Below are 23782 nucleotides of genomic sequence, written 5' to 3'. Positions count from 1 at the left end.
CTGATTCGAGTCTAGACATCAGTTACCGAAAGACCACCGATCTTCCAAGGAAGTGTTATTGTCCCGATGCTACAGCTGTTACGTTCGGCGAGGTTTCTGAGTTGAAACATATAATTATCGAACAGAGCACGTTCGGAAGTCCCCGCTAAGACGTAAGCAGCTGGACTGGAGGCAGTTTGGCTCTAACACGAGAGGTTTTCACAAAAATTAGGTTACCCTAGTCGTTCTGTAAGCTTTGCTGCACTTTGGTAAATTACTACTTGATCTCTAACTTTGTTCGAGCCCATTCTTATGTTTTATGAAGCGTATTCTTTTCAGCGTGCATCACGAAATTCGTGAGAAACCTGTTTTGTTGAATTAGTTTCATTATCTGACGTAATCGTACGCAGGTGTTCTGATGCATATGAATACTGAATAGATCTATGTTTACATCACGAAGCTGGCCATTCTCGGTGGGGGGAGGGGGTGGGGAGGAGGGAGATACGGAAGGAAGCCATGAATCCTTACGCTTCCATAAGGGAACTCATCACTAATGGTCCGTTCTCTTATTGCTCTACATTCCGAACTTAGAGTAGTTCTCGTCGGGAACTTTTAAACCTTATCTAACATTTAGTGGCGTGGTGGTGTGATTCATTGCATCTACATTTTCGTCTTTCACATCGTCTGCTGACCTGTAATAGCAATGAACAACACAGTCCTTAAATAGCGTAATCTGAATGCAAAATTAATTTACCTACCTACGCTCTAAATGGAGTTTCCTCGATAGGTGCTTCATTAGAATAGGAAGCACCATGTCTTTCCAAAGTGCAGTTAATGTGCCAGACGGGACGCACAGCCTCCTATTTGCTTGAGAGTCACTTTTTTCGTACGACCACAGTCAGTCTTGAGAAATGCAGCCTGTAATGACCAGTTTCTTCTGCAACTGTCACTCCGCACAGGCCCTTGCACCATTGGTATACATCCTCAATGTAGTTCTGTCTCACCTGAAGTGGCATGCGGTGTACGAAGGGGTCAACGGCGGTGAAGTAGTCTGAAAAGAGAAGAAACATCAGGCCTTTATTAGGGGAACTTACAGAGTAGCATATGCTTTTTTGCATCTTATTCATATGTGACGTTGTGGCAGTACTGTGATGAAGGCTGGGACTCTTACCTCTCTAGTAGGGATCAGTGTTTGCTGTGGTTATCCAGTGTACTTTGGTAAAACACTGGACAAAAAGCGCGTGGTTCTGCGCCCGACACAGGAAAGAAGCGTAACGGGTTAGCAAGACTGCATTGTGAGCTCGTGTGCTCCTACCATATGCAGATATCCAAATAGCCATTACAGATACATTGACTCTACAGAGGCTGGCTGGCTGACGAGAAACGAAATATTAAATAATGGAGTGCAGAATAATACGCCCTGTTAGTATTAGGGAGTATTATTTGCTGAACTATGTCACTGAGTGCCATGTTAAGAGTAGTTACGGAGCGTTTCCTGGAAACACTCTGTCATTACTGCCGGACAGTCACTGATCAGGGCTCTGGAGGGAATGCAAAAGACTTTAGTTTGCTAACCCGGCTGATTTTCCCCACTTGGAACAGACAATCTTACATAGTGCTGCTCACTGAACTACTAGATTTCAGGGAATACGCAATGCTTGACTGAAGGAGAGTCTTAGCCAAAATTATGCCAGGTGGCCGGCCCGTCCTTTTCCATTGGCAGCTGCGTGTAAATACGATTGCATGCTGGTAAATAATACCACCGCTTGTTGTATGTGAAAATCTTAAAGCTTTTTAAATAGAACAAACGTCAGCAATATTCTACATATTTATTCTTGGTGTCTACATACATATTTCAACAGTCAACCTGCCGACTAACATTTCTCTCAAGGAGAAATCAGTTTTCTGACACTGTCATCATTGACTGACTGACGAAGCCACAACCTTGCCTCCGCTAGAACCACTTCAGAACTATCAAAGTGATGTCTAGGAAGGTGTTCTTTAATCTCTGTGAACGGGTTAAAATCGAATGAAGACAAGTCAGGACCGTATGGAGGATGTTCGATGTCAGTGAACCCGAAGTGTATTTTAGATTTGTCAGCGCTCGTGTAAGAAGAATGGAGAGTTCCGAGGGCGCCCTACATCTTCGAATTCTGAACTATTGCACCACGTTGGCTCTCAAAGCGACGCATTTGCGTTGCTCTCTGCCATGTTATACGCTACAATTCGGAGTCTTCTAGCGGCAGGAGACTGCAAATATGTTGATATGAGAAGAGCTGTAAAATATTAAGGTCTGGTTTAAGACGACCCACAGTTTCCACATAAATTTAGGCATTACTTTTCACCACATCCTCGTAATATCGGGAACTGCTTGTGTTTCGCATGTATTGTGAATCCCGAATACGGAGACGCACTTCATGCAAGTTTCTCAGTCACTTCAGTATCTGAGCACGAGTCCCAGTCTTCCGCACAGACGTAGGTAAGGGAGTTAACATAACTTCAAAATTCGTTTTCATGTGACGTGTCACTTTATGGACACTTGTGTGCTGAGCCAGTGAAGAAAGCACACCAATCTGTGCTGCTTAGAGTGAAGAATGATTAGGAAAATGTGCAATCTTGACTTTTTGCCGTGTAAACCCTCGAGCTTCCGGCGATTTTCACTGTCGTTTTCGATTGGAGGACTACTGTCGAAATTGTTACTGTGATGGGCTTCCATAGCCCAAAGACTGCTTAGGATTGGTTGCTGGTTAAGTCATGCTGTTACAGACGGTGTCAACGACTGTGCTGCTCGCGTGACTACTTCAGCCGTAGCGAAAACATCGCAACTAATACCGCTCGCTTTAATTGCTGCATCGAGAGTTCGCTTCCATACAGCGGTAAGATCATATACGCCGTCACGGTTTAAGGTTCTCTCACATTTCTACAATCTCTGCAGTTAGAGTGTGCCGGTGTGTGGGAGACTGGGATGAAATTTTTGTTTCGTCAAACAGTATCTTATGTCTGCTTGTGAGGCTCTGCTCAGAAACTACAGGTTTCTACAATAAACGGTTGTTAATATGCCGTTAGTATTTTACACACTGGTCGGAAGCCGTGCGGGTGGACCGAGTCATTTAACTAATTTCGCACCCATATGCGGTGTTGTAAATCCCATGAATCCCGAGCCCGAGGCTTTCGTTTTGTTTTGTTTTGGTTTTTAGGGCGCAAAACTGCTATGCTCACTAGCGCCCGGTCCGTGACTTAGGAATCAGTAAAAACCGAAATTGAAAATCAGCAGCAATGGGAACGAAAGTCATAAAATTGGAGAAACTAAAAGCAGAAGGAATGCTCAAAAATCCACCACAGAAAGGGGTTGGTTGTCCCCAAAAAAAGCTTCAAATGACTGACGTCATTTCACTGGCACTAATAAACTGGAGAACGCGGTCGGCTGAGCGCGTGTCATCTGCTAATATCGACGATATATCAGGCGATAGCTGTAGACGGGAGCGTAATGGATTAAAATAGGGGCACCCAATTAAAAGGTGTCTTACCGTCCACAGCTGAGAGCAGTGGGGACATAGTGGGGGAGGATCGCCGCTTAAAAGATGTCGATTGCTAAAAAGACAGTGCCCTATCAGGAGTCGAGTTAAAATTACCTCCTCCCGACGACGCGTTCTGGAGGAAGAGGTCCAAGCACAAGGAAGAGGTCCAAGCACAAGGAAGAGCTTTCACGTCCCGCAATTTATTATGGGGAAGTGTCGACCAATGCGCGTGCCATAAATGAACACGACGACATAAAACGCTCCGTAGATCGGCGAAGGGGGTCGATTGAATAGCTGGCCGAGGAAGAGAGACTGCAGCCTGGGCTGCAATATCAGCCGCCTCATTTCCACAGATACCAACGTGTCCCGGGAGCCAGAGGAACGCCACCGAGACGCCCCCCAGGTGGAGCAAGCGCAGACAGCCCTGAATCTGGTAGACCAGAGGGTGCACAGGATAAAGAGCTTGGAGACTGAGGAGAGAGCTGAGAGAATCTGAGCAGATAACGTACTGTATCCACTGATGGCGGCGGAAGTAGTGGACAGCCTGGAGAACAGCGTAAAGCTCCGCAGTATAAACCGAACACTGGTCGGGAAGCCGAAAGTGATTTTGGGTGTCGCCAACAATATAGGCACTCCCTACACCTAACGATGTTTTCGAGCCGTCGGTGTAAATAAATGTGGCGTCCGTCACTTGTGCACATAGAGCAGCAAATGCCCGATGATACACAAGTGAAGGGGTACCATCCCTGGGAAATCGACAAAGGTCACGGAGCAGGCAGATCCGGGGACGGAGCCAAGGCGGTGCCGTACCCCAAGTTGTCAAGAAGGTTTTAGGAAAGCGGAAGGAAAGAGAATGGAGCAGTTGACGGAAGCGGACTCCCGGTGGTAGTAGGGAGGAGGGGCGGCCTGCATACCCTACATCAAAGGAGGCGTCGAAAAAAGGTCATGGGCTGGATTAGCAGGCATGGAAGACAGATGGCTAGCATAACGACTCAGAAGGACTGCACGCCGATTGGACAGCGGAGGTTCAGTAGTCTCAGCATAAAGGCTTTCCACAGGGCTGGTGTACCACGGTGGTGGATAGAGTCGAGACGCCGAAGAATAGACGGCCGAGCAGAGGAGAAGATTAACTATGCTTCCATAGTCCAATTTCGACCGCACTAAGGCGCGACAGGGGCGGAGAAGGACCACTCGGTCCGCTCCCCAGGAGGTACCATTCAGGACACGGAGGGTGTTAAGGGATCGCAGACAGCGAGCCGAAAGATAGGAAACGTGGGAGGACCAGCACAGTTTTCTGTCAAACATGAGACCCAAGAATTTAGCGACGTCGGAAAACGGAAGGTTGACAGGACCTAGATGTAAGGAGGGCGGAAGAAACTCCTTACGTCGCCACAAATTAACACAAACTGTCTTACTGGGAGAAAAACGGAAGCCGGTTTCCATGCTTGAAGAGTGAAGGCGATCGAGACATCCTTGAAGACGTCGTTCAAGAAGGCTGGTCCGTTGAGAGCTGTAGTAGATCGCAAAATCGTGCACAAAGAGGGAGCCCGAGACATCAGGAAGGAGAAAATCCATAATTTGATTGATGGCAATGGCAAACAGTACAACACTCAGCGCGGAGCCCTGGGGTACCCCGTTTTCTTGGGAGAAAGTACGGGAGAGAGTAGTGTTCACCCGCACCCTATATGTGCGCTCTGCCATAAATTCGCGAAGAAAAAGGGGCAGCCGACCTCGAAAGCCCCAAGAGAACAGTGTGCGGAGGATGCTCGTCCTCCAACAGGTATCGTATGCTCTCTCCAGATCAAAACATATCGCTACTGTTTGGCGTTTCCGGAGAAAATTGTTCATGATATAAGTGGAGAGAGCAACAAGATGGTCAACTGCAGAACGATGCTTTCGGAATCCGCATTGGGCAGGTGTTAAAAGACTGCGGGATTCCAGCCACCACGCTAAACGGTAATTCACTATACGCTCCAAAACCTTACAGACACGTGAGAGAAATGGGGCGATAGCTAGAGGGGAGATGTTTGTCCTTTCCAGGTTTCGGAACAGGAACGACAATAGCTTCCCGCCATCGTCTGGGAAAAGTACTGTCGGTCCAAATTCGATTATAAAGGCGAAGGAGGGAACGCAGACTATGGGTTGATAAATGCAGCAGCATTTGGACGTGGATACCATCCGGTCCTGGGGCGGAGGAGCGAGAAGAAGAATGCATGTTGGAGTTCCCGCATCGAGAAAACAGCTTTGTAGCTTTCGCGATTTTGAGAGGAGAAAGCAAGAGGTCGCACTTCCGCTGCACGTTTCTTCGGGAGAAACGCTGGCGGGTTATTTGAAGAGCTCGAAATCTCAGCAAAGTGCTGACCCAACGAGTTAGAAATTGCGACGGGGTCCACTAATGTGTCATGTGCGACAGTGAGCCCAGAGACCGGGGAGAAACTAGGCGCGCCCGAGAACCGTCGAAGCCGACTCCAAACTTCCGAGGAGGGGGTGAAGGTGTTAAATGAGCTAATAAAGAATTTCCATCTTGCCTTCTTGCTATTGCGGATGACACGACGGCATCGCGCTCGGAACTGCTTATAGCGGATACAGTTGGCCATAGTAGGATGGTAGCGGAAAACGCGGAGAGCACGTCGCTTTCCCTTATTGCATCACGGCATGCCTCGTTCCACCAAGGAACTGGGGGGCGCCGGGGCAATTAGGAGATGTGTGGTATTGAACGTTCCGCAGCTGTGAGAATGAAGTTGGTAATATGTGTGGCCTCATCGTCGACGTTGGGAAAGTGACCGTCATCGAATGTCGCTAGAGACGAAAAAAGTGTCCGATCAGCTTGGGCAAACTTCCAGCATCACGGGCACATGTAGGGCAGTAGAGGCTGCTGTCTAAGGACACATGGAAAGTGGTCACTCGAGTGTGTATCATCAAGGGTGAACCATTCGAAGCGCCGAGCTAGCGGAACAGTAGCGACCGCAAGGTCCAAATGAGATAAATTTGTCGTGGAGGCAGACAAAAATGTAGGGACCCCAGTGTTGAGGCAAACTAGATCTGCTTGGTGGAAGACGTCTAGCAATAGTGAGCCACGTGGACAAGGATGTGGAGATCCCCAAAGTGGGTGGTGGGCATTGAAGTCCCCAACCAGCAAATAGGGGTGTGGAAGCTGATCAAGAAGATGAAGGAGATCAGCTCGTGCCATTGGTGTGGACGATGGAATGTATACAGTACAAAGAGAGAACGTGTATCCGGAAAAGGAAAGACGGACGGCGACAGCTTGGAAGGAAGTGTTTAAGTGGATTGGGTGATAATGGAGAGTTTCATGGAGAAGAATCATGAATCCTCCATGTGCAGGAGTGCCTTCAACAGAGAGATCATATCGGATGGACTGAAAATGAGGGAGAACAAAGCGGTCATGGGGACGCAGCTTTGTTTCCTGAAGACAGAAGATGACCGGCGAGTAGGATCGTGAGAGGATCGACAATTAATCCCGATTGACTCGAATACCGCGGATATTCCGGTGGATAATGGACATAGGGTGAACAGAAAATGGAGGAATGTGATTAAGGTCGCTGTCAACTCAATGACTGCTCAGAGCTTGCGACTGACAGCAGGGAATGGCATTCAGCCTAAGGCAGAAGAACGTGATCCATAGGTTGTTCAGGAGCAGCTCCTGCCACCAGCGATCGGCCGGTTGATCGGCCACCAGCAGTGCGCTTCGGCGACACAGTAGACGGCAGAGGGCGATTTCCGTCAGGTGGTGCTGTAGATGGGACACGCCTTGGCGGAGAAGGAGAGGAACTGGGTTTCTTTGTAGCCTTCTTGTAAGTATGATGTTTAGAGGAAGGAGGAACCGATGGTTGCGAACTTGCGGTACGTAAAAACTCTTCACGAATATGCTCTTTTTTCGAAGTCTTGGTGTCTGACTTTTGGGCTCGAGATTTAGCAGAACTCGACGAAGGGTGAGCCAGAGAGTGGGCAGGCGAAAGTGGTGAGGTGGAACGGGCGATCTTTGCGCTGGCCGATCTGACGGCCGTGGCACTAAAGGTGAGGTCGCAAGTCTGCGTGGCTTCCTCCTTTGTTGGCCGAGGAGAAGCAAGGACAGTGCTGTATTTTCCTGTCTGAGGCACGGTGGGCTGTCGACTGGCTAATAATTTTCGAGCAGCAAAGGTCGACACCTCTTCCTTCACTCTAATTTCCTGGATGAGCTTTTCGTCCTTAAAAATGTGGCAATCTCGAGAGGAAGCAGCGTGGTCACCCATACAGTTGATGCAGCGAGGGGATGGAGGTGGACAAGCACCCTCATGGGCATCCTTGCCACACGTAACATTTGGCCGGATTGGAACAGGACTGGCTGATGTGATTGAACCGCTGACACCGATAGCAACGCGTAGGGTTTGGGACGTAAGGGCGAATGGAAATTATCTCATAGCCTGCTTTGATTTTCGATGGGAGTTGAACTTTGTCAAATGTCAAGAAGACCGTGCGGGTTGGAATGATGTTCGTGTCAACCCTTTCCATAACCCTATGAACAGCCGTTACGCCCTGGTCAGACAGGTAGTGCTGAATTTCTTCGTCAGACAATCCATTGAGGGAGCGTGTATAAACGACTCCACGCGAGGAATTTAAAGTACGGTGCAGTTCCACCCAGACAGGGAAGGTGTGTAGCAGTGAGGTACGCAGCAATTTTTGTGCCTGGAGGGCACTGACTGTTTCTAACAACAGGGTGCCATTCCGTAATCTGGAACAAGACTTTACAGGACCTGCAATTGCGTCGACACCTTTCTGAATAATGAAAGGGTTGACCGTGGAGAAGTCGTGACCTTCGTCAGACCGAGATACGACAACGAACTGTGGCAACGATGAAAGAACTGTGTGGCTGAGACTCAGTGAACGTATGCTTGTGAGCAGACATAGTGGAAGGTGAGGAAACCATTGCGGAAGAATACCCCATGATTACCGGCGTCTCCGATGGCGCGCTCCTCCCTTGTGGGGGCCCTCTCTGAGGGCACTCCCGCCTTAGGTTTATGTTCACACCTCAGGTCACACCTTCCGACAAACGGACGGAGGGACCAATCGGCACTTGCGGAAGGTATCAGCTCGGGTAATCACCCCTCCCTACGCCTGGCCGTTACCAGGGGGTACATACGTGTCCTACCTGTCTACCCGGTGCGGGGAATTACGCGTTACCCCGTCACTGGCTACGCATGGAAGTGTATGGGTCGGCCTTCAGACATGCACAGGGAGGAAAAAAGAGGACGGGAAAGGAAAGAAGAGGGGTCTCAAACGCCGCAGCAGAGAAAAGGGCAAAGAGAGGAGGGAAGGAAAAGAGAAGGACAGAGGAAGGACGAAGACTTGCAAGTGTAGAAAGCAAGGAATTTGTAACAGTTTTGAGCGTCCGTCTGCGGACGTAGGCACAAACCATACTCCCAGAGGGGGAGAAAGGGAAGGAAAGGGCCAGGGGTGAGTGGGGGCGAAGATGGGGGACGGGGGAGGATGCGGAAAGGGAGGGTATGCAGCCCGGAAAGGAAGGAGGGCCACATTAGCTCGGGGTCGCGTGCTCGCTACGCACGTATCCACAAAAGAGTTGTGGACCCCTGGGGGGGGGGGGAGGGGGAGGGAGAGAGAGAGAGAGAGAGAGAGAGAGAGAGAGAGAGAGAGAGAGAGAGAGAGAGAGAGAGAGAGGCTGTCAACAGGGCATAGGATCTGCTTGATATTGTTAGCAGGTCAGAAAATGGAACATATTTTTCAAAGACTATGCCTATTTTACTTTATGTAGCGCCCTCATAGAAGGAAAGGAATGCAATCTGTGGCTGATCACGTGAATGTTTTAACTTTTTTTCCGCTTGCGTATCTAAGAACGTGACCCATAGCCTTTCGTTCCGAAAACACACTTCAGATAATTGAGTTATGAATCAGAGTTTGCTCATAAGAATAAAATTCAGATGCTACGCAATGTTAACTTCCCATGTGGGTGCGGAAGCAATTACGTCGGTCGGCACATCCACACCGTTTCAGACAGCTGTGAAGAACACAAACGGCATATTAAGAACTGTGAATTGGAAAAATCTGCAGTTGCCGAGCGCAGCCTCACAAATAAAGGTAAAATAGGTTTTGACGAAACGGAAGTTCCATCCCAAGCTCCCACATACTGGAGCACACGCTAAAGAGGCTGTAGAAATAAAACAGAGGAAACCTTCAGCCGTGACGGCAGATATAATCTTAGCGGTGCATGGAAGCGAGCACCCTGCTGACACGATCTGCGACAGAATGACAACTATCGACCAATCAGAAGCCGTCTTTGGGCTATGTAATGGCAGCGGATTAGCTTTTATTTACGTTTTAGTGTCCGGAATCCAGGTCACAACCTTTCAGGCCAGTTTAGGCCATAAATTTTCTGGGCTCCACCAGAAAGGGCAGTTTGGGCAGGCGAGCGAATGTTCCATATCCTGCACAGCGCCAGTCACATTTATCATCCGTGGTTCCAAGACCCCACCTATTCGTATTTGTCTTCACTGGAGCCACCCCTGTCCTTATTCGGTTCAGTATCCCCTACGCCTTCTAAGTGTTTGTTGAATCCGCTGGGCACTTCCTGTGCAGGCACGTAATCAGCTGGTGGTTATTTACACTCACTGCCAAAAAGGGATGCCGATCGTCAGTAGTTTGTCTGGAACTCTGAATTCATGTGATGTTCTGCGAGAGTTGGGATTTGCAAACCCGGCAGCTCTATAAAGTTTTGGTAAACTAGTCTGTTTAAAAGAGGGGCGCAAAGGACCAAACTGCTCGATGATCAGTCCCATGTTCCGAATAAAACAATGACATAAGGGTAAGAATATAACAAGCGGGACAGACAATACGAAACAGGGGGAAAGGAAAAACCACAAAAATGACGGAAGGGCAACAACACTCTTTAACAATAGAGGAGGAGAAGACCACAGAAACGCAAGGAACAGGTAGAAGAGATTGAAACGACAAAACGGATTACCATGGGTGGCCAACCCTAAGAATAAAAGGGAGAAGCCAGTTACTCTGCAACACATATAAACCTCCATCGTAGAAGTACTGGGGTGGAAGACAGAGGGACGAAGGGTATGCGATAAAACTTAGACCAAGTAGTAGAACCCACGCTCACGAATAACACGTAAAACTATATCAGCCGATGAGGCGTTGTCAGAAAAAAGTAGCGGAAATAACCAAATATTTCGTCGCAGGGCAGTGAAAGTGGGACAGTGCACGAGAATATGGCCTACTGTCAACCGGGGGCCACATCGACACCGAGGCGGTCCTTCACGGCGCTGGAGGTAGCCGTGGGTCGCCCAAGCGTGACCAATGCAGAGCCGACAAACATTTAATCCCTGCGAGAGGCCAGCATGGAGGACTGGCACACAATCGCAGTCTCCTTAATAGGAAGCAGTTTGTTGTTCGTACTTAGACTATCCCATTTCGTCGACGAAAAACCTGGCGGCGTAAAAATGAACGCAGGATAGTTATTGGAATGCCGATCTCCATAAGCGGTTTTCGTGTAGCCTGTCAGCAAGTTCGTTGCCTGGGATTCCGACGTGTCCTGTGGTCCACTCAAACACCACTGAACGACTGGAGCGTTCCAAGTCACATATGGACTCCTGGATGGTAGCTACCGAAGGAAGACAAAGGTAGCACTGGTCGATAGCTTGTAGGCTGCTCAAGGAGAAACTACTCCATAGGGCATGAACGGATGTGCTCAAGATCACGAGATATAGCCACCAGCTTTGCCGTGGAAACACTGGAGGCATCGGGCAAGGACTACCATTAATTTTGACCCCCATGGACATTCCCGAAGACCACGTAACCATCAGCCATCGAGCCAACGCAGTAAACCACTTTATGGCCTCAGTACATTTCAATAATCTAGAGGAAGTGACAGCGGAGAGCCGCGGGTTAACTGAGTCCTTTGGGCCATGTGAGTGGTCCAGGCGAAGTCGCGGCCTATGTGTTCACCATGGAGGTGTATGCGGAAGGACATGCAGTATAGGTGGTGAAGGCAAGGATTCCAGATAGAAGAAATCGGACGTGGACTGCAGTTGTAAGCCCTGATATGGGCCACCGATTGGGGATATAAACCACTGTGGGTGGGAAAAGGAGACGGTAATTTGGATGCGCAGTAGACCTACGAACGTGTGCAACGTAACTGGCGAGCAGTTACGCACGCCTAATCTGCAATGGAGGGAATATGGTCACCGGACTACTACTAAAATATCCAGTCGGTAGTCTAACTCCACAGTGGTGCAATGGGTAGACCAAATGCAACGCTGCGGGCGCCGCTGAACCGTAAACCAGACTCCCATAGTGAAGCCGGGTTTGAGCAAGGGCTGTGTAGAGCTGTATCAGCTTAGAGCTATCAGCACCCCGTTGGTGTCGCTCAGGCAGCGGAGTGCACTGAGGAGCTGCCAGCAATTCCGCTTAGGTTGACGAAGATGAAAATCGATATGTCTCCACTACAGTGAAGTAAAATTCTGGTTCTGGATGAACAGTACGACGGCGACAGAAGTGCACAACGCATGACTGTGGCCGAGAACTGGAGGCCGTGGGCTAGAACCCATGACTGCTTCCTGTAGGCGCCACTGAATAATAGCAGTACTGATTGAGCAGTACGAAATGTCTAAGTCGTCTGCATACAGAAAATTTGAGACAGACGGCCCCATAGCTCCTGCTAGACCGTTAATGGCCACTAAAAATAGACACACACTGAATACAAAGCTCCTTAATATGGAGGAAATATGGGAGCACCAACTTGGACACGGGATGTACGAAGCGACAGGAAATTCTGAATAAAAATCGGGTACGGGCCTCAGACCACACTTGTATAATGTGGCAAGATGTTTGTTTGATCATCTGACTGGATCCTATCTGGACCAGGAGCTGTGTCAGGGCAATGTGCGATGGCACTGAGGAGCTCACACTCTGTAAATGCGGCTTTATAGGGTTTACTGTGGCGTGCAGTGAACGAGAGAACGTCCCCTTCCACCCACCATTTGAGAGTACGTAAGGCGGGGGGGGGGGGGATGGCGTAATTCTCCGACGCATAGGCGCGAGCATAATGCTGCGTTTGTGTGGCCTTGCTACTGAAGTAGGTGCTTTGGGAGGAACAGAGGGAGATTTCCCCATACCTCCAAGTGGGCAGATGAACTTTGGTGTCCCTGAGGACCCACTGTTCATGGCACAGAGTCAGGAACGATTGGCACTTGGGATGGTGATGGTGGCAGCTGCAGCGCATGTCGACGTCAACCGAATGGGGTGTAATCTTGCTAATTTACACTTAGCTTCTAAGTCATACGGTCCAGGGTCTTCTGTTTTCTTCTCCATTTGGAGTACTGTGCAGTATGGGTGCAGTGGATGTCAACAGCTTGTGGCGCTGGAAGTGCAGCAGGAAGACATGTGCCCTAACTTCCAGCACTTAAAGCACCGCATAGGGGGAGGGACGTATGGTTTAACGTCACAGCAGTGAACCATCACCTTAACTTTTCAGGCAATGCATCACCCTCAAAGGCCAAGATGAAGACACCGATAGCAACCCAGTTGTCTTTGTTCCCCTGTAAACGCACTGGATGAAAGTAACACCCCGCCATTCTAAACTGGCGCGGACTGTAAGGAGGGGATGTGTCCGAATCAGGACTGTGCCGTTTTGCATCTTTAACAGCGCTGTCACTTCTCCAAACTTATCCTCAACGTGTTCAACGAAAAATTCATGCTTCGTAGGTAGAAAGGAGTCCATCAGTTCTGCTACAGACTAAAAACCTAGGCGAATATGGCTGTCTCCGTTCTGTCGTCCTACATTCCTCCCACGGTGTAGCGAGGGAGGGAAACGATTTACAGTCATACCTGTCGGCGTAGTATTCGATCTCTGCCTTCTTATAGACTGCTGGTGCCGTACAGTCACCTGCAAGAGATGACTGAGTCCGCTTCACTGCCAGTTATCCGCACTGATGCCATCCACTCTGATCAGGGGCTCGCCCCACCGGCGCCACCCAGCCACAGCATAGGCCAACTGGCGTGATGGCCGTTGCCGAGAGTCCTGATGCCCCCGGAGGACAGCATCTACTCCTCTGCATACAAGCGGACTTTACAGTTCAGCCATCAGCGGCGTGATCCCTGTGTTGTCTGGGGGCTACCACCAAATGGGTACGTGACGGCCCACCACAACTGACTGGATAACGTGCTGGGTATTGGGCACAGAGAAATCCAATATTGCCAATGGGGCGAAAGAGGGAAGGAGACAATGGACGATTATGACATACCCCGGAAAGTGTTCTTGCCCAAATAGTTGAATCTCAGGTGGAGATGCAAAGCCATGACAAGAGGTGAAGTAGATCGAATGTAAGGGCACTGTTGGTAACTTGAGCAAAACCTAAGGCTTCCTTTCCCCTATGGACCCCATTTCTGTACAATTTTTAATGTTGCAGGTCATACCATGGAATGGGAACTGAACTCTTAGGGCCGAAAAGTGATAGACTCCTCTTACGACAGGCATGAATACCTCAAGCGTATTCTAACCCCCGGACCTGCAGGGGGTAGTTTTGGTAGGAAAGTAGGTGTCATGCATCCGTTGTCAGGAGCAACTCACTGTCATAATTGCCAATCTGGTCGAGTAATCAGATTAGCCATGTTGACATCGAGTTGCTCCTGACGAAGTGAACGTCGAAAGCTCGAGGTTTTACCCTGAGTAGACGCTCGAAGAAGTCCGGGAATAGTTTATACTACAGTGCCGTCGTGAAAGACTTCAGTCTCAATTTCTGGAATAGTTGTCGCCTATCAATCGCTGTCGTTGCAGTGAAATACATTAAAAATAGTTGGTTTGAAGGTTGGTAGTATTTGAACTCACCAGATAGTTTTCACCTTGCTGCACACTTTTTTGAAGGAAGTAAACCACAATCACAGCGGTCACGGATGTGACTATAAGGAAGATTTCATATCTTTAACTCTTTATATTGGGGTCTACGAGAGGGTGTGCCATCAGTTTAGGTAACGTGTAATGAAATGATCTTACGGCATTTTTGATTGAGGGACGATTTCTACGATTAATTCGGCCAGTAATCCTTTCTACTTTATGTCTCTTCGGTCACTAACTTTGATGTGAAATGACAACGTGAACACCCAGCTCCCGAACGGAAAGTATCTCTTACCTGGCTGGAATCGAACCCGGGACCCTGAGAATTTAGAGGCAGCTGTGCTAACCACCAGAACACGAGATGTGGACAGTAATAATGAGCTGTAACACTAATCTAAAGTTATGAATTTTGGCTGAATTGGCTTCTAAAAGGAGATGATGTGACACCACCATCGCACATTACCGTCACTGGAATGACGGGCAACCAATAGTTCCGGGCAAACTTTTGTTCAGCAAGCTCAGCACAACGGAACACCAGCTGAAACTTCCGTTTTACTGAGGAAGTTACCATTTTTAACGGATGCGGCCATTCAGGCTTGGTACATAGTACTTATTTAGAAACTGCTTTACCGCTAAATTTGTTGTGATGCGTTAGGAGTAACAAAACTCAGATAAGCTTAAATACAAATACTTTATGACCAACATATGAGGAACGAAAGTACTCATTGCGTGTACTTACTTATGCACTTGGAAGAAAAATAACTAAGCAAGACAAGAAGTACTCACGTGCAATTGCCGTTAAGCGTATTTTCGAAAGATGTTACGTCGGGACGTCGCATGCCAGACTGAGGGCACCAGACTCGAGAACGTATTACTTCATCCTGGCGCCAGATGGCATTGATCTCTAAACATATGAACTTATCAGGACGTATAGTTTACAATATACGAAATGGTTCAAATGGCTTTAAGCACTTGGGACTTAACATCTGAGGTCATCAATCTCCTAGAACTCGGAACTGCTTAAACCTAACTAATCTAAGGACATCATACACATCCATGGCCGAGTCAGCAGCGCGGTTCCGGACTGAAACGCCTAGAACCACTCGGCCACAATATACAAAACATCGTAAAAATTTCTTATCATATTTCATGTGTCTCTTACAATAAACGTCATATCGTCAAAATGTAACGTTATGAACAAAACCTGTCATGGAACACACAAGGAAACGTAAAGCACACTGTACACGTTGTCCAAATATTCCATCGACATACAGTAACGTAAAGGCCGCCATTATGAAGGGAAACATTATGAAGGTTTTATTAATTTTTCAGAAAGCACGCAGCCGTCAGTCCATTGAACCCATAGATGTGACTTCTCAAAACAAATTATGAATAAATTTTTTAACCGTGTTAGAATGGACTGGGGAGAGAGAGAGAGGGTGATGAGTAGGGGCAGCAAGGTGGAATGAAGACATGGAATGGGGAGGGACAGGGGTGAGGTGGGAGTGCTTAGTAGAACAGGCAGTAGGCGGAGGATGTTGGGGAAGAAGGGGTGGAGAAACCAGAAACTGGAAGGGAGAGTAGCACAGAGGGACAGTGGGGAACAAAGAACGAAATGGGAAATGTTACACCAATGATACATTTTTATCGATTTGTGTGTGTTGAACTGTTATTCTCATACCTGTGAACATATTCGTAAGGTTTCAACTTAATAGTCCGTTTTAAAGTGTTATTCATAATCGTAAGATGCCTTCTGTCACAACTAATCGACAGGTTGCATGTGATTTAGAAACATAGTTATATACTCTGAGACGTGCTATGATATTTTAATATATTGCCCGTGTATGCTTTAGATGAAATTACGTCCCTGGGAATTTTCGTTCTAGAAAAAACAAATGGTCAACATGTTTTAACATTTGAAGTTTTAAGTTTATTACATAAAATTTGGTTGAAGTTTACCATTCGAACAATCCTCCATTCCTTCTTTGGTCCCCTCCGTTCCATCATACTACTGTTCCTTCCTGTTCCTCATTCTTCCAACCCCTCTTCCTACCATCGTCCCTTGTTTACTTTCTTACCTACTTTTCACTCTTGCCCCATCCCAACAATATCTTGCTTTGACCAAATCTCTCCCTTCCTTAGCGTTAGTGTCCCTTCTCCACTATCTAGTGCCATTCCACCCCTATATGGCCGGAAAAGTCATTTATGATTTCTTTTTTTTTGGTGGTTTTAGGGCGCACAACTTCAACGGTCATTAGCGCCCAGACTACGTTAGGAATGCACCGCGAGTCACAAGTTTAAAACAGCAACGAAACGGAAAACACGATAAAAGACAGACTGACAGGCATAGGATTAAAAAAGAAAACAGCATAATCAAATGTCCTTAGAGAGGGTTGTCAAACTGATAAAATGAAGAACACGAGCAGCTGCTCGTGGGTCATCCGCTAAAATGGCTTCTAGAGTACATGGCAGGCCAAGATCAAGACGCAGTGTGTCAAAATCCGGACAGGACGTTACAATATGGCGGACCGTCAACAATTGCCCACATGGGCAGAACGGCGCCGGCGCAGCCGTCAGAAGGTGGCTATGGCTGAACCGGCAGTGTCCAATCTGTAACCGGGCCAAAACTACCTCCTCCGCCAAGAAGGGCGTGAGGAGGACGTCCAAGCCACGGGAAGAGGTTTCAAGACCCGAAGCTGCTTGTCTGTAAGTGCAGCCCAATCGGCATGCCACAGCGATAAAATGCGCCGACAAATGACCCTGCTACAATCTGACGAAGGGACACAAGAAGCTGTCCGAGGCTGGAGGACCCCAGCCTTGGCCGCAGCATCTGCAGCTTCGTTCCCAGGGACACCGACATGGCCAGGAACCCATATAAAGCTAACCGAAGAACCGACGTCCACCAGCTGCTGAAGAGAGCGTTGGATCTGGTGCACGAAAGGGTGAACCGGGTACAGATCACTGATGCTCTGGATGGCGCTCAGGGAATCGGAGCAGATGACATATGCAGAATGTTGGTGGCGGCAGATGTAAAGAACAGCCTGGTAGAGGGCAAAGAGCTCAGCTGTGAAGACCAAACAATGGCCATGGAGCCGGTATTTGAAACTTTGTGCCCCGACAATAAAAGAACACTCGACCCCTTCATTGATCTTAGAGCCATCTGTATAAATGAAGGTCATATTAATGAACTTCGGACGAAGTTCGACAAAACGGGAGTGGTAGACTGAACCGGGGGTAACCTTCGGGAGAGAGCAGAGGTCAAGGTGGACGTGAACCTGAGCCTGGAGCCAAGGTGGCGCGTGGATGTCGCCCACTCGAAAGGTTTCAGGGAGTGAAAAATTAAGGTGTTGAAGGAGGCGACGAAAGCGAACTCCAGGGGGTAGCAGGGCAGAGACATACAACCCGTATTGATGGTCGAGAGAGTCGTCAAAAAAGGAACGATAAGACGGGTGGTCGGGCATTGACAGTAGCCGACAGGCATACTGACAAAGCAGTATATCGCGCTGGTAGGTGAGTGGCAACTCACCAGCGTCAGCATGAAGACTCTCGACGGGACTAGTATCAAACGCTTCGATCGCAAGTCGTAAACCCCAATGTTGTATGGAGTTAAGGCGGTGTAAGATGGATGGCCGTGCAGAGGAGTATACGAAGCTCCCATAATCAAGCTTGGAGCAGACGATCGACGGATATGGGCGAAGTAGGACTGTTCGATCCGCTCCCCACGACATACCACTGAGAACACGGAGGACATTTAGAGAACGGGTACAACGGGCAGCCAAATATGACACATGTGGAGACCAACTAAGTTTTTTGTCAAATTTAAGACCTAAAAATTTTGTTGTCTCCACGAATGGGAGAGCAACGGGACCGAGTCGTAAGGACGGTGGGAGAAACTCTTTGTAGCGCCAGAAGTTAATACAGACCGTCTTCTCGGCAGAAAAACGGAAGCCATTGGCGACACTCCAGGAGTAGAGACGGTCAAGAGAACGCTGAAGACAGCGCTCCAGGAAACACACACGCTGCGCGCTGCAATGGATGGTAAAATCATCCACGAAAAGGGAGCCTGATACATCAGCTGGAATGCAATCCATTATTGGATTGATCGCTATGGCGAACAGAGCGACACTCAAAACTGAGCCCTGTGGCACCCCGTTCTCCTGGCGAAAGGTGTCTGACAGGACAGAACCCACGCATACCCTGAACTGTCGATCCATTAAAAAGGAACGAATAAAAAGAGGGAGGCGACTGCGAAGGCGACCGCGAAGGCCCCATGTAATGCCCGCCCTCCAACAGCTGTCATAAGCCTTCTCCAAATCAAAGAACACAGCCACGTTCGGGCGCTTCCGCAAGAAGTTATTCATAATGAAGGTCGACAAAGTAACCAGATGGTCGACAGCAGAGCGGCGGCTACGAAATCCACATTGTACATTGGTAAGTAGGCGTCGAGACTCTAGCAGCCAAACCAAACGGGAGTTAACCATTCACTCCATCATTTTACAGACACAGCTGGTAAGCGAGATGGGTCTATAACTGGAAGGCAAGTGCTTATCCTTCCCCGGCTTAGGGATCGGGACAACAATATACTCGCGCCAGCATGTGGGAACATGTCCCTCAATCCAGAAGCGATTGTAAGTACGAAGAAGAAAACCTTGACCCGCAGGAGAAAGGTTCTTCAGCATCTGAATATGAATAGAATCAGTCCCTATAACGGAGGACCGTGATCAGCCAAGTGCGTTTTCGAGTTCCCGCATGGTGAATGGGGCATTATAACTTTCACGATTCGAGGAGCGGAAGTTAGGTGGCCAAGCCTCCTCTGCCTGTTTTCCGGGGAGGAAGGTAGGGTGGTAATGAGCGGAGCTCGAAACCTCTGCGAAAAAGCGGCCGAAGGCATTGGAGACAGCCTCAGGGGCCACAAGGACGTCAATCGCGACCGCTAAACCAGAAACTGGTGAGTGGACCTTAGTGCCAGATAGCCGGCGCAGGCTACCCCAGACAACAGGAGGATTAAAACTGTTGAAGGTGCTTGTGAAAGCAGCCCAGCTGGCTTTCTTGCCTTCTTTAATAATACTACGACACTGTGGACGTAATCGTTTATAATTGATACAATTCACCACTGTAGGGTGGCGTTTAAAGGTGAGTAAAGCACTTCGACGAGCACGTAAAGCATCTCTACATGCTGCGGTCCACCAGGGGACTGGTACGCGATGTGGAGAAGTAGTAGAGTGAGGGATGGAATATTCAGCAGCAGTGAGAATGACTTCCGTGAGGTGTGCGACCTGACGATCGCAGCTTGTGAAGGTTTGATCCTGAAAGGTCGCCCTGGAAGAGAAGAGCCCCAGTCTGCTTTGGAGATGGTCCAACTAGCAGAGCACGGAGAGGGGGTATGGTGCAGGAGATGGATAACACACGGGAAGTGGTCGCTCTAATATGTATCAGAAAGTGCATACCACTCAAACTGGTGTGCAAGTTGGGGAGTACATATAGAGAGGTCTAAATGGGAATAGATGTGAGATGTGTCCGAATGAAAAGTAGGGGCGCCAGTATTGAGGCAGACAAGATTGAGCTGGTTGAAAAGGTATGCTAACAGGGAGCCCCCTCGGACAGGATGCTTGAGAGCCCCAAAGGGGATGGTGGGCATTGAAGTCTCCAGTTAACAAAAATGGTGCAGGTAGCTGAGCAATAAGTTGCATCATGTCTGCCCTGGTAACGGCAGATGACGATGGAGTGTAAACGGTACAAATGGAAAATGTAAAAGTGGGGAGAGTAATGCGGATGACAACTGCCTGCAGGCCGGTGTGCAACGTGATGGGATCATAGTAAATATCATCCCGGACCAGCAACATAACCCCTCCATGAGCCGGGATACCTACCACAGGGGGTAGGTCAAAACGCACAGAGGTGTAGTGTGCCAAGGCAATTTGATCGCATGGGCGTAGCTTCGTTTCCTGGAAGGCTACGACGAGCGGACGGTGCAAGCGGAGCAACAACTTCAAGTCCTCTCGGTTGGAGCGAATGCTGCGAATATTCCAGTGAATAAGTGCCATCGTAAGAAGAAAAGGAAAATGAAAGAAGGGGTCACCTCGAAGGCCACTGAGGGCCTGGCTTCGAGCGAGCACTGCCGCCTCTATCAGTAGGCGGACAGTCATTGTCCATTGGGTCTATAGGTTCATCGGCCGTCTTGGGAAGATGGCCGGGAGGGGGAGCTTCCTCCGCTGGTGATCGGCCATGTGTTCGGCTACCAGCAGTGCGGCCAGGCGAAACGGATGACGGCCTGGGGCGGCAACCGCTGGGTGGCGCAGGAGAAGAAATGCGCCGTGGCGGAGAAGGAGAACTGTGCTTCCTATGAGCCTTCTTGGAAGGTCGTTTGGTGGAAGTACCGGTCGAAGGCTGGGAGGTCGAGGTACGTAGGAAGTCTGCACGGGACGGTTCCTTCTTGAAGGCCCGTGCATCTGACTTCTGGGTCTTCGTCTTAGCAGAAGCTGATGGAAGGGCTGGTGTCTGTGGGGTGATGGGCGGAAGAGGAGACGTCGACCGCGCGATCTTAGCACTGGCCGAACGGACGACCGTGGTGCTGAAGGTCAGATCGCATGTCTGGGTTGCCACCTTATTGGTAGTCCGTGGAGAGGCGAGGCGGGGACAGTAGTGTATTTCCCGCTGGGAGCAGCGTGGGCTTCCTACTAGCCAATAGCCTGCGAGCAGCCGAGGTGGACACTTTCTCTTTGACCCGAATTTCTTGGATACAGCGTTCTTCCTTATAGACAGTAAAGTCGCGGGAGGATGCGGCATGGTCACCCTTACAGTTCACACAACGAGGAGACGGAGGTGGACAGTCACCCTCATGGGCATCCCTGCCGTAAGTGACACATTATCCGCATTGGAACAAGACTGTCGAGTGTGATTGAAACGCTGACACTGGTAGCAGCGGGTAGGTGTCGGGACATAGGGGCGAACAGAAATAACCTCGTAGCCCACCTTGATGCGCGATGGCAGCTTAACACTATCAAAGGTCAAGGAAAGTGTCCGGGTCGGTACAAGGTCATTGTTGACCATTTTCATGACCCTATGGACAGCCGTCACGCCCTGCTCAGCGAGGAAAGATTGAATCTCCTCGTCAGTCAATCCGTCGAGCGATCTAGTATAGACTACACCACGAGACGAATTCAGAGTTCGGCGAGCCTCCACCCGGACAGGGAACGTGTACAGGAGTGTGGCCTGAAGCAGTTATTGTGCCTGAAAGGCGCTCTCAGTTTCTAGTAATAAGGTACCGTTATGCAACCTGGTAGAAGATTTGACAGATCCGGCTATGGCATCTACGCCCTTCTGGATAACGAAAGGGTTGACAGAGGAAAAATCCTTTCCATCCTCAGATCGAGAAACGACGAGGAACTGTGGGGCAGGCGGTAGTACTTTTGTCACTGGTGGCTGGTCAAGTTTCCGTTTTTGGGCAGAAGTCGAGAGAGAGAGAGAGAGAGAGAGAGAGAGAGAGAGAGAGAGAGAGAGAGAGAGAGAGAGATCCATTGCGGAGGAATCCCCCATGATTGCCAGAGTCTCCGATGGCGCGCTCCTTCCTTGTGGGGACCCTCTCAGAGGGCACTCCCGCCTTAGGTGAATGTTTACACCTCAGGTCACACCTCCCGAGAAACAGATGTAGGGACCAATCTGCATGGTCAGAAGGTATCAGCTCAGGCAACCACCCCTCCCTGGGCCTGGCCTTTACCAGGGGGTACGCGCGTGCCTTACATGTCTACCCAGGGTGGGGAATTACGCGTTACCCCGTCACTGGCCACGCGTGCGAACGCGTGGGTCGACCTTCAGGCGCGCACAGGGAGGAAGGAAGAAGAAGAGGAAAAAGCAGAGAGAGAGGGAGGGAGAGGACAGACTGTCTCAAACGCCGAGGCGGAGACCAGAGAAGGCAAGGAGAAGAAGGCAATGAGAAGGCAAGGAGAAGAAGGCAATGAGAAGGCAAGGAGAAGAAGGCAATGAGAAGGCAAGGAGAAGAAGGCAATGAGAAGGCAAGGAGAAGAAGGCAATGAGAAGGCAAGGAGAAGAAGGCAATGAGAAGGCAAGGAGAAGAAGGCAATGAGAAGGCAAGGAGAAGAAGGCAATGAGAAGGCAAGGAGAAGAAGGCAATGAGAAGGCAAGGAGAAGAAGGCAAGGGAAAGAGTAAGAAAAACAGTGAGGTGGAGAAGAGCAAACAAAGGAACCAACCAAAGGAAGGAAGAAACGAGAAGTGAAAAAGCAAAATGACCGCAAATAGAGGTCGTGGAACCATCCGTCTCCGGACGCAGGCGCTAACTACCCCCTTGAGGGGGAGTGACTCCTTTTAGTCGCCTCTTACGACACGCAGGAATACCTCGGGCCTATTCTAATGCCCGGACCCGCAGGGGGTAGTGTGTTTTGACCTGGCCCGTCTGTCGTATCAGTAGGTTGACAGATACTTGTTTTGTTTGAATAATAATTTAAAAACGCATATTATTGTCTTCGTTGATAATGATGGCCTTTACATCGCTGTATCTAGACAGAATTTTTGGAGTCTGTGCCTAGCATGCTGTACGCTTATTGTTTAGTCCCATGATAGGTATTATGTTATTTTATATTTGTTCGTTGACGACTTGACGTTAATGTAAAAGCAGATGTAATGTTTCAAGGGACATTCTCGATTTTTTTTTTTTTTTGTGGTTTTAGGGCGCAAAACTTCTATGGTCATTAGCGCCCAACCCGTGACGTAGAAAACAGGAAAAAAACGAAATTTAAAATCAGCAGCAATGGGAACAAAGTCATAAAATTTGAGAAACTAAAGGCAGAAGGAATGCTTAAAAATCCACTATAGAAAGGGGTTGGTTGCCCCCCAAAAAAAGCTTCAAATGACTGACGTCATTTCACTGTCACTAATAAACTGTAGAACGCGGTCAGCTGAGCGCGTGTCATCTGCTAAAATCGACGATAGATCAGGCGATAGCTGTAGACGGGAGCGTAACAGATTAAAATAGGGGCATTCAATTAAAAGGTGTCTGACCGTCCACAGCTGAGAGCAGTGGGGACAGAGTGGGGGAGGATCACCGCTTAAAAGATGTCGATTGCTAAAAAGACAGTGCCCTATCAGGAGTCGAGTTAAAATTACCTCCTCCCGACGACGCGTTCTGGAGGAAGAGGTCCAAGCACAAGGAAGAGGTCCAAGCACAAGGAAGAGCTTTCACGTCCCGCAATTTATTATGGGGAAGTGTTGACCAATGCGCATGCCATAAATGAGCAACTTGGCGACATAAACCGCTCCGTAGATCGGTAAACGGAAGAGACTGAATAGCTGGCCGAGGAAGAGAGACTGCAGCCTTGGCCGCTATATCGGCCGCCTCATTTCCACAGATACCAGCGTGTCCCGGGAGCCAGAGGAACGCCACTGAGACGCCCCCCAGGTGGAGCAAGCGCAGACAGT

The 23782-nt window shown here is 49.1% G+C and overlaps 1 protein-coding gene across 1 annotated transcript in view; it reads right to left on the bottom strand.

Annotated features, from left to right (window-relative positions):
• Window positions 1–854: 854 nt before the first annotated feature.
• Window positions 855–23782, bottom strand: part of LOC124594376 (juvenile hormone acid O-methyltransferase-like) — a 131763-nt gene continuing 108835 nt past the window's right edge. Inside the window, exon 5 of the mRNA XM_047132745.1 lies at window positions 855–1030. Coding sequence (XP_046988701.1) covers window positions 855–1030 — 176 coding nt within the window. The remainder of the gene's footprint in view (window positions 1031–23782) is intronic.

The sequence above is a fragment of the Schistocerca americana genome, chromosome 2, assembly GCF_021461395.2.
Source record: "Schistocerca americana isolate TAMUIC-IGC-003095 chromosome 2, iqSchAmer2.1, whole genome shotgun sequence".
In the NCBI taxonomy this organism is placed as follows: Eukaryota; Metazoa; Arthropoda; class Insecta; order Orthoptera; family Acrididae; genus Schistocerca; species Schistocerca americana.
The sequence above is the reverse complement of the archived record's forward strand: the minus strand, read 5'-3'. Positions and strand labels throughout refer to the sequence as shown.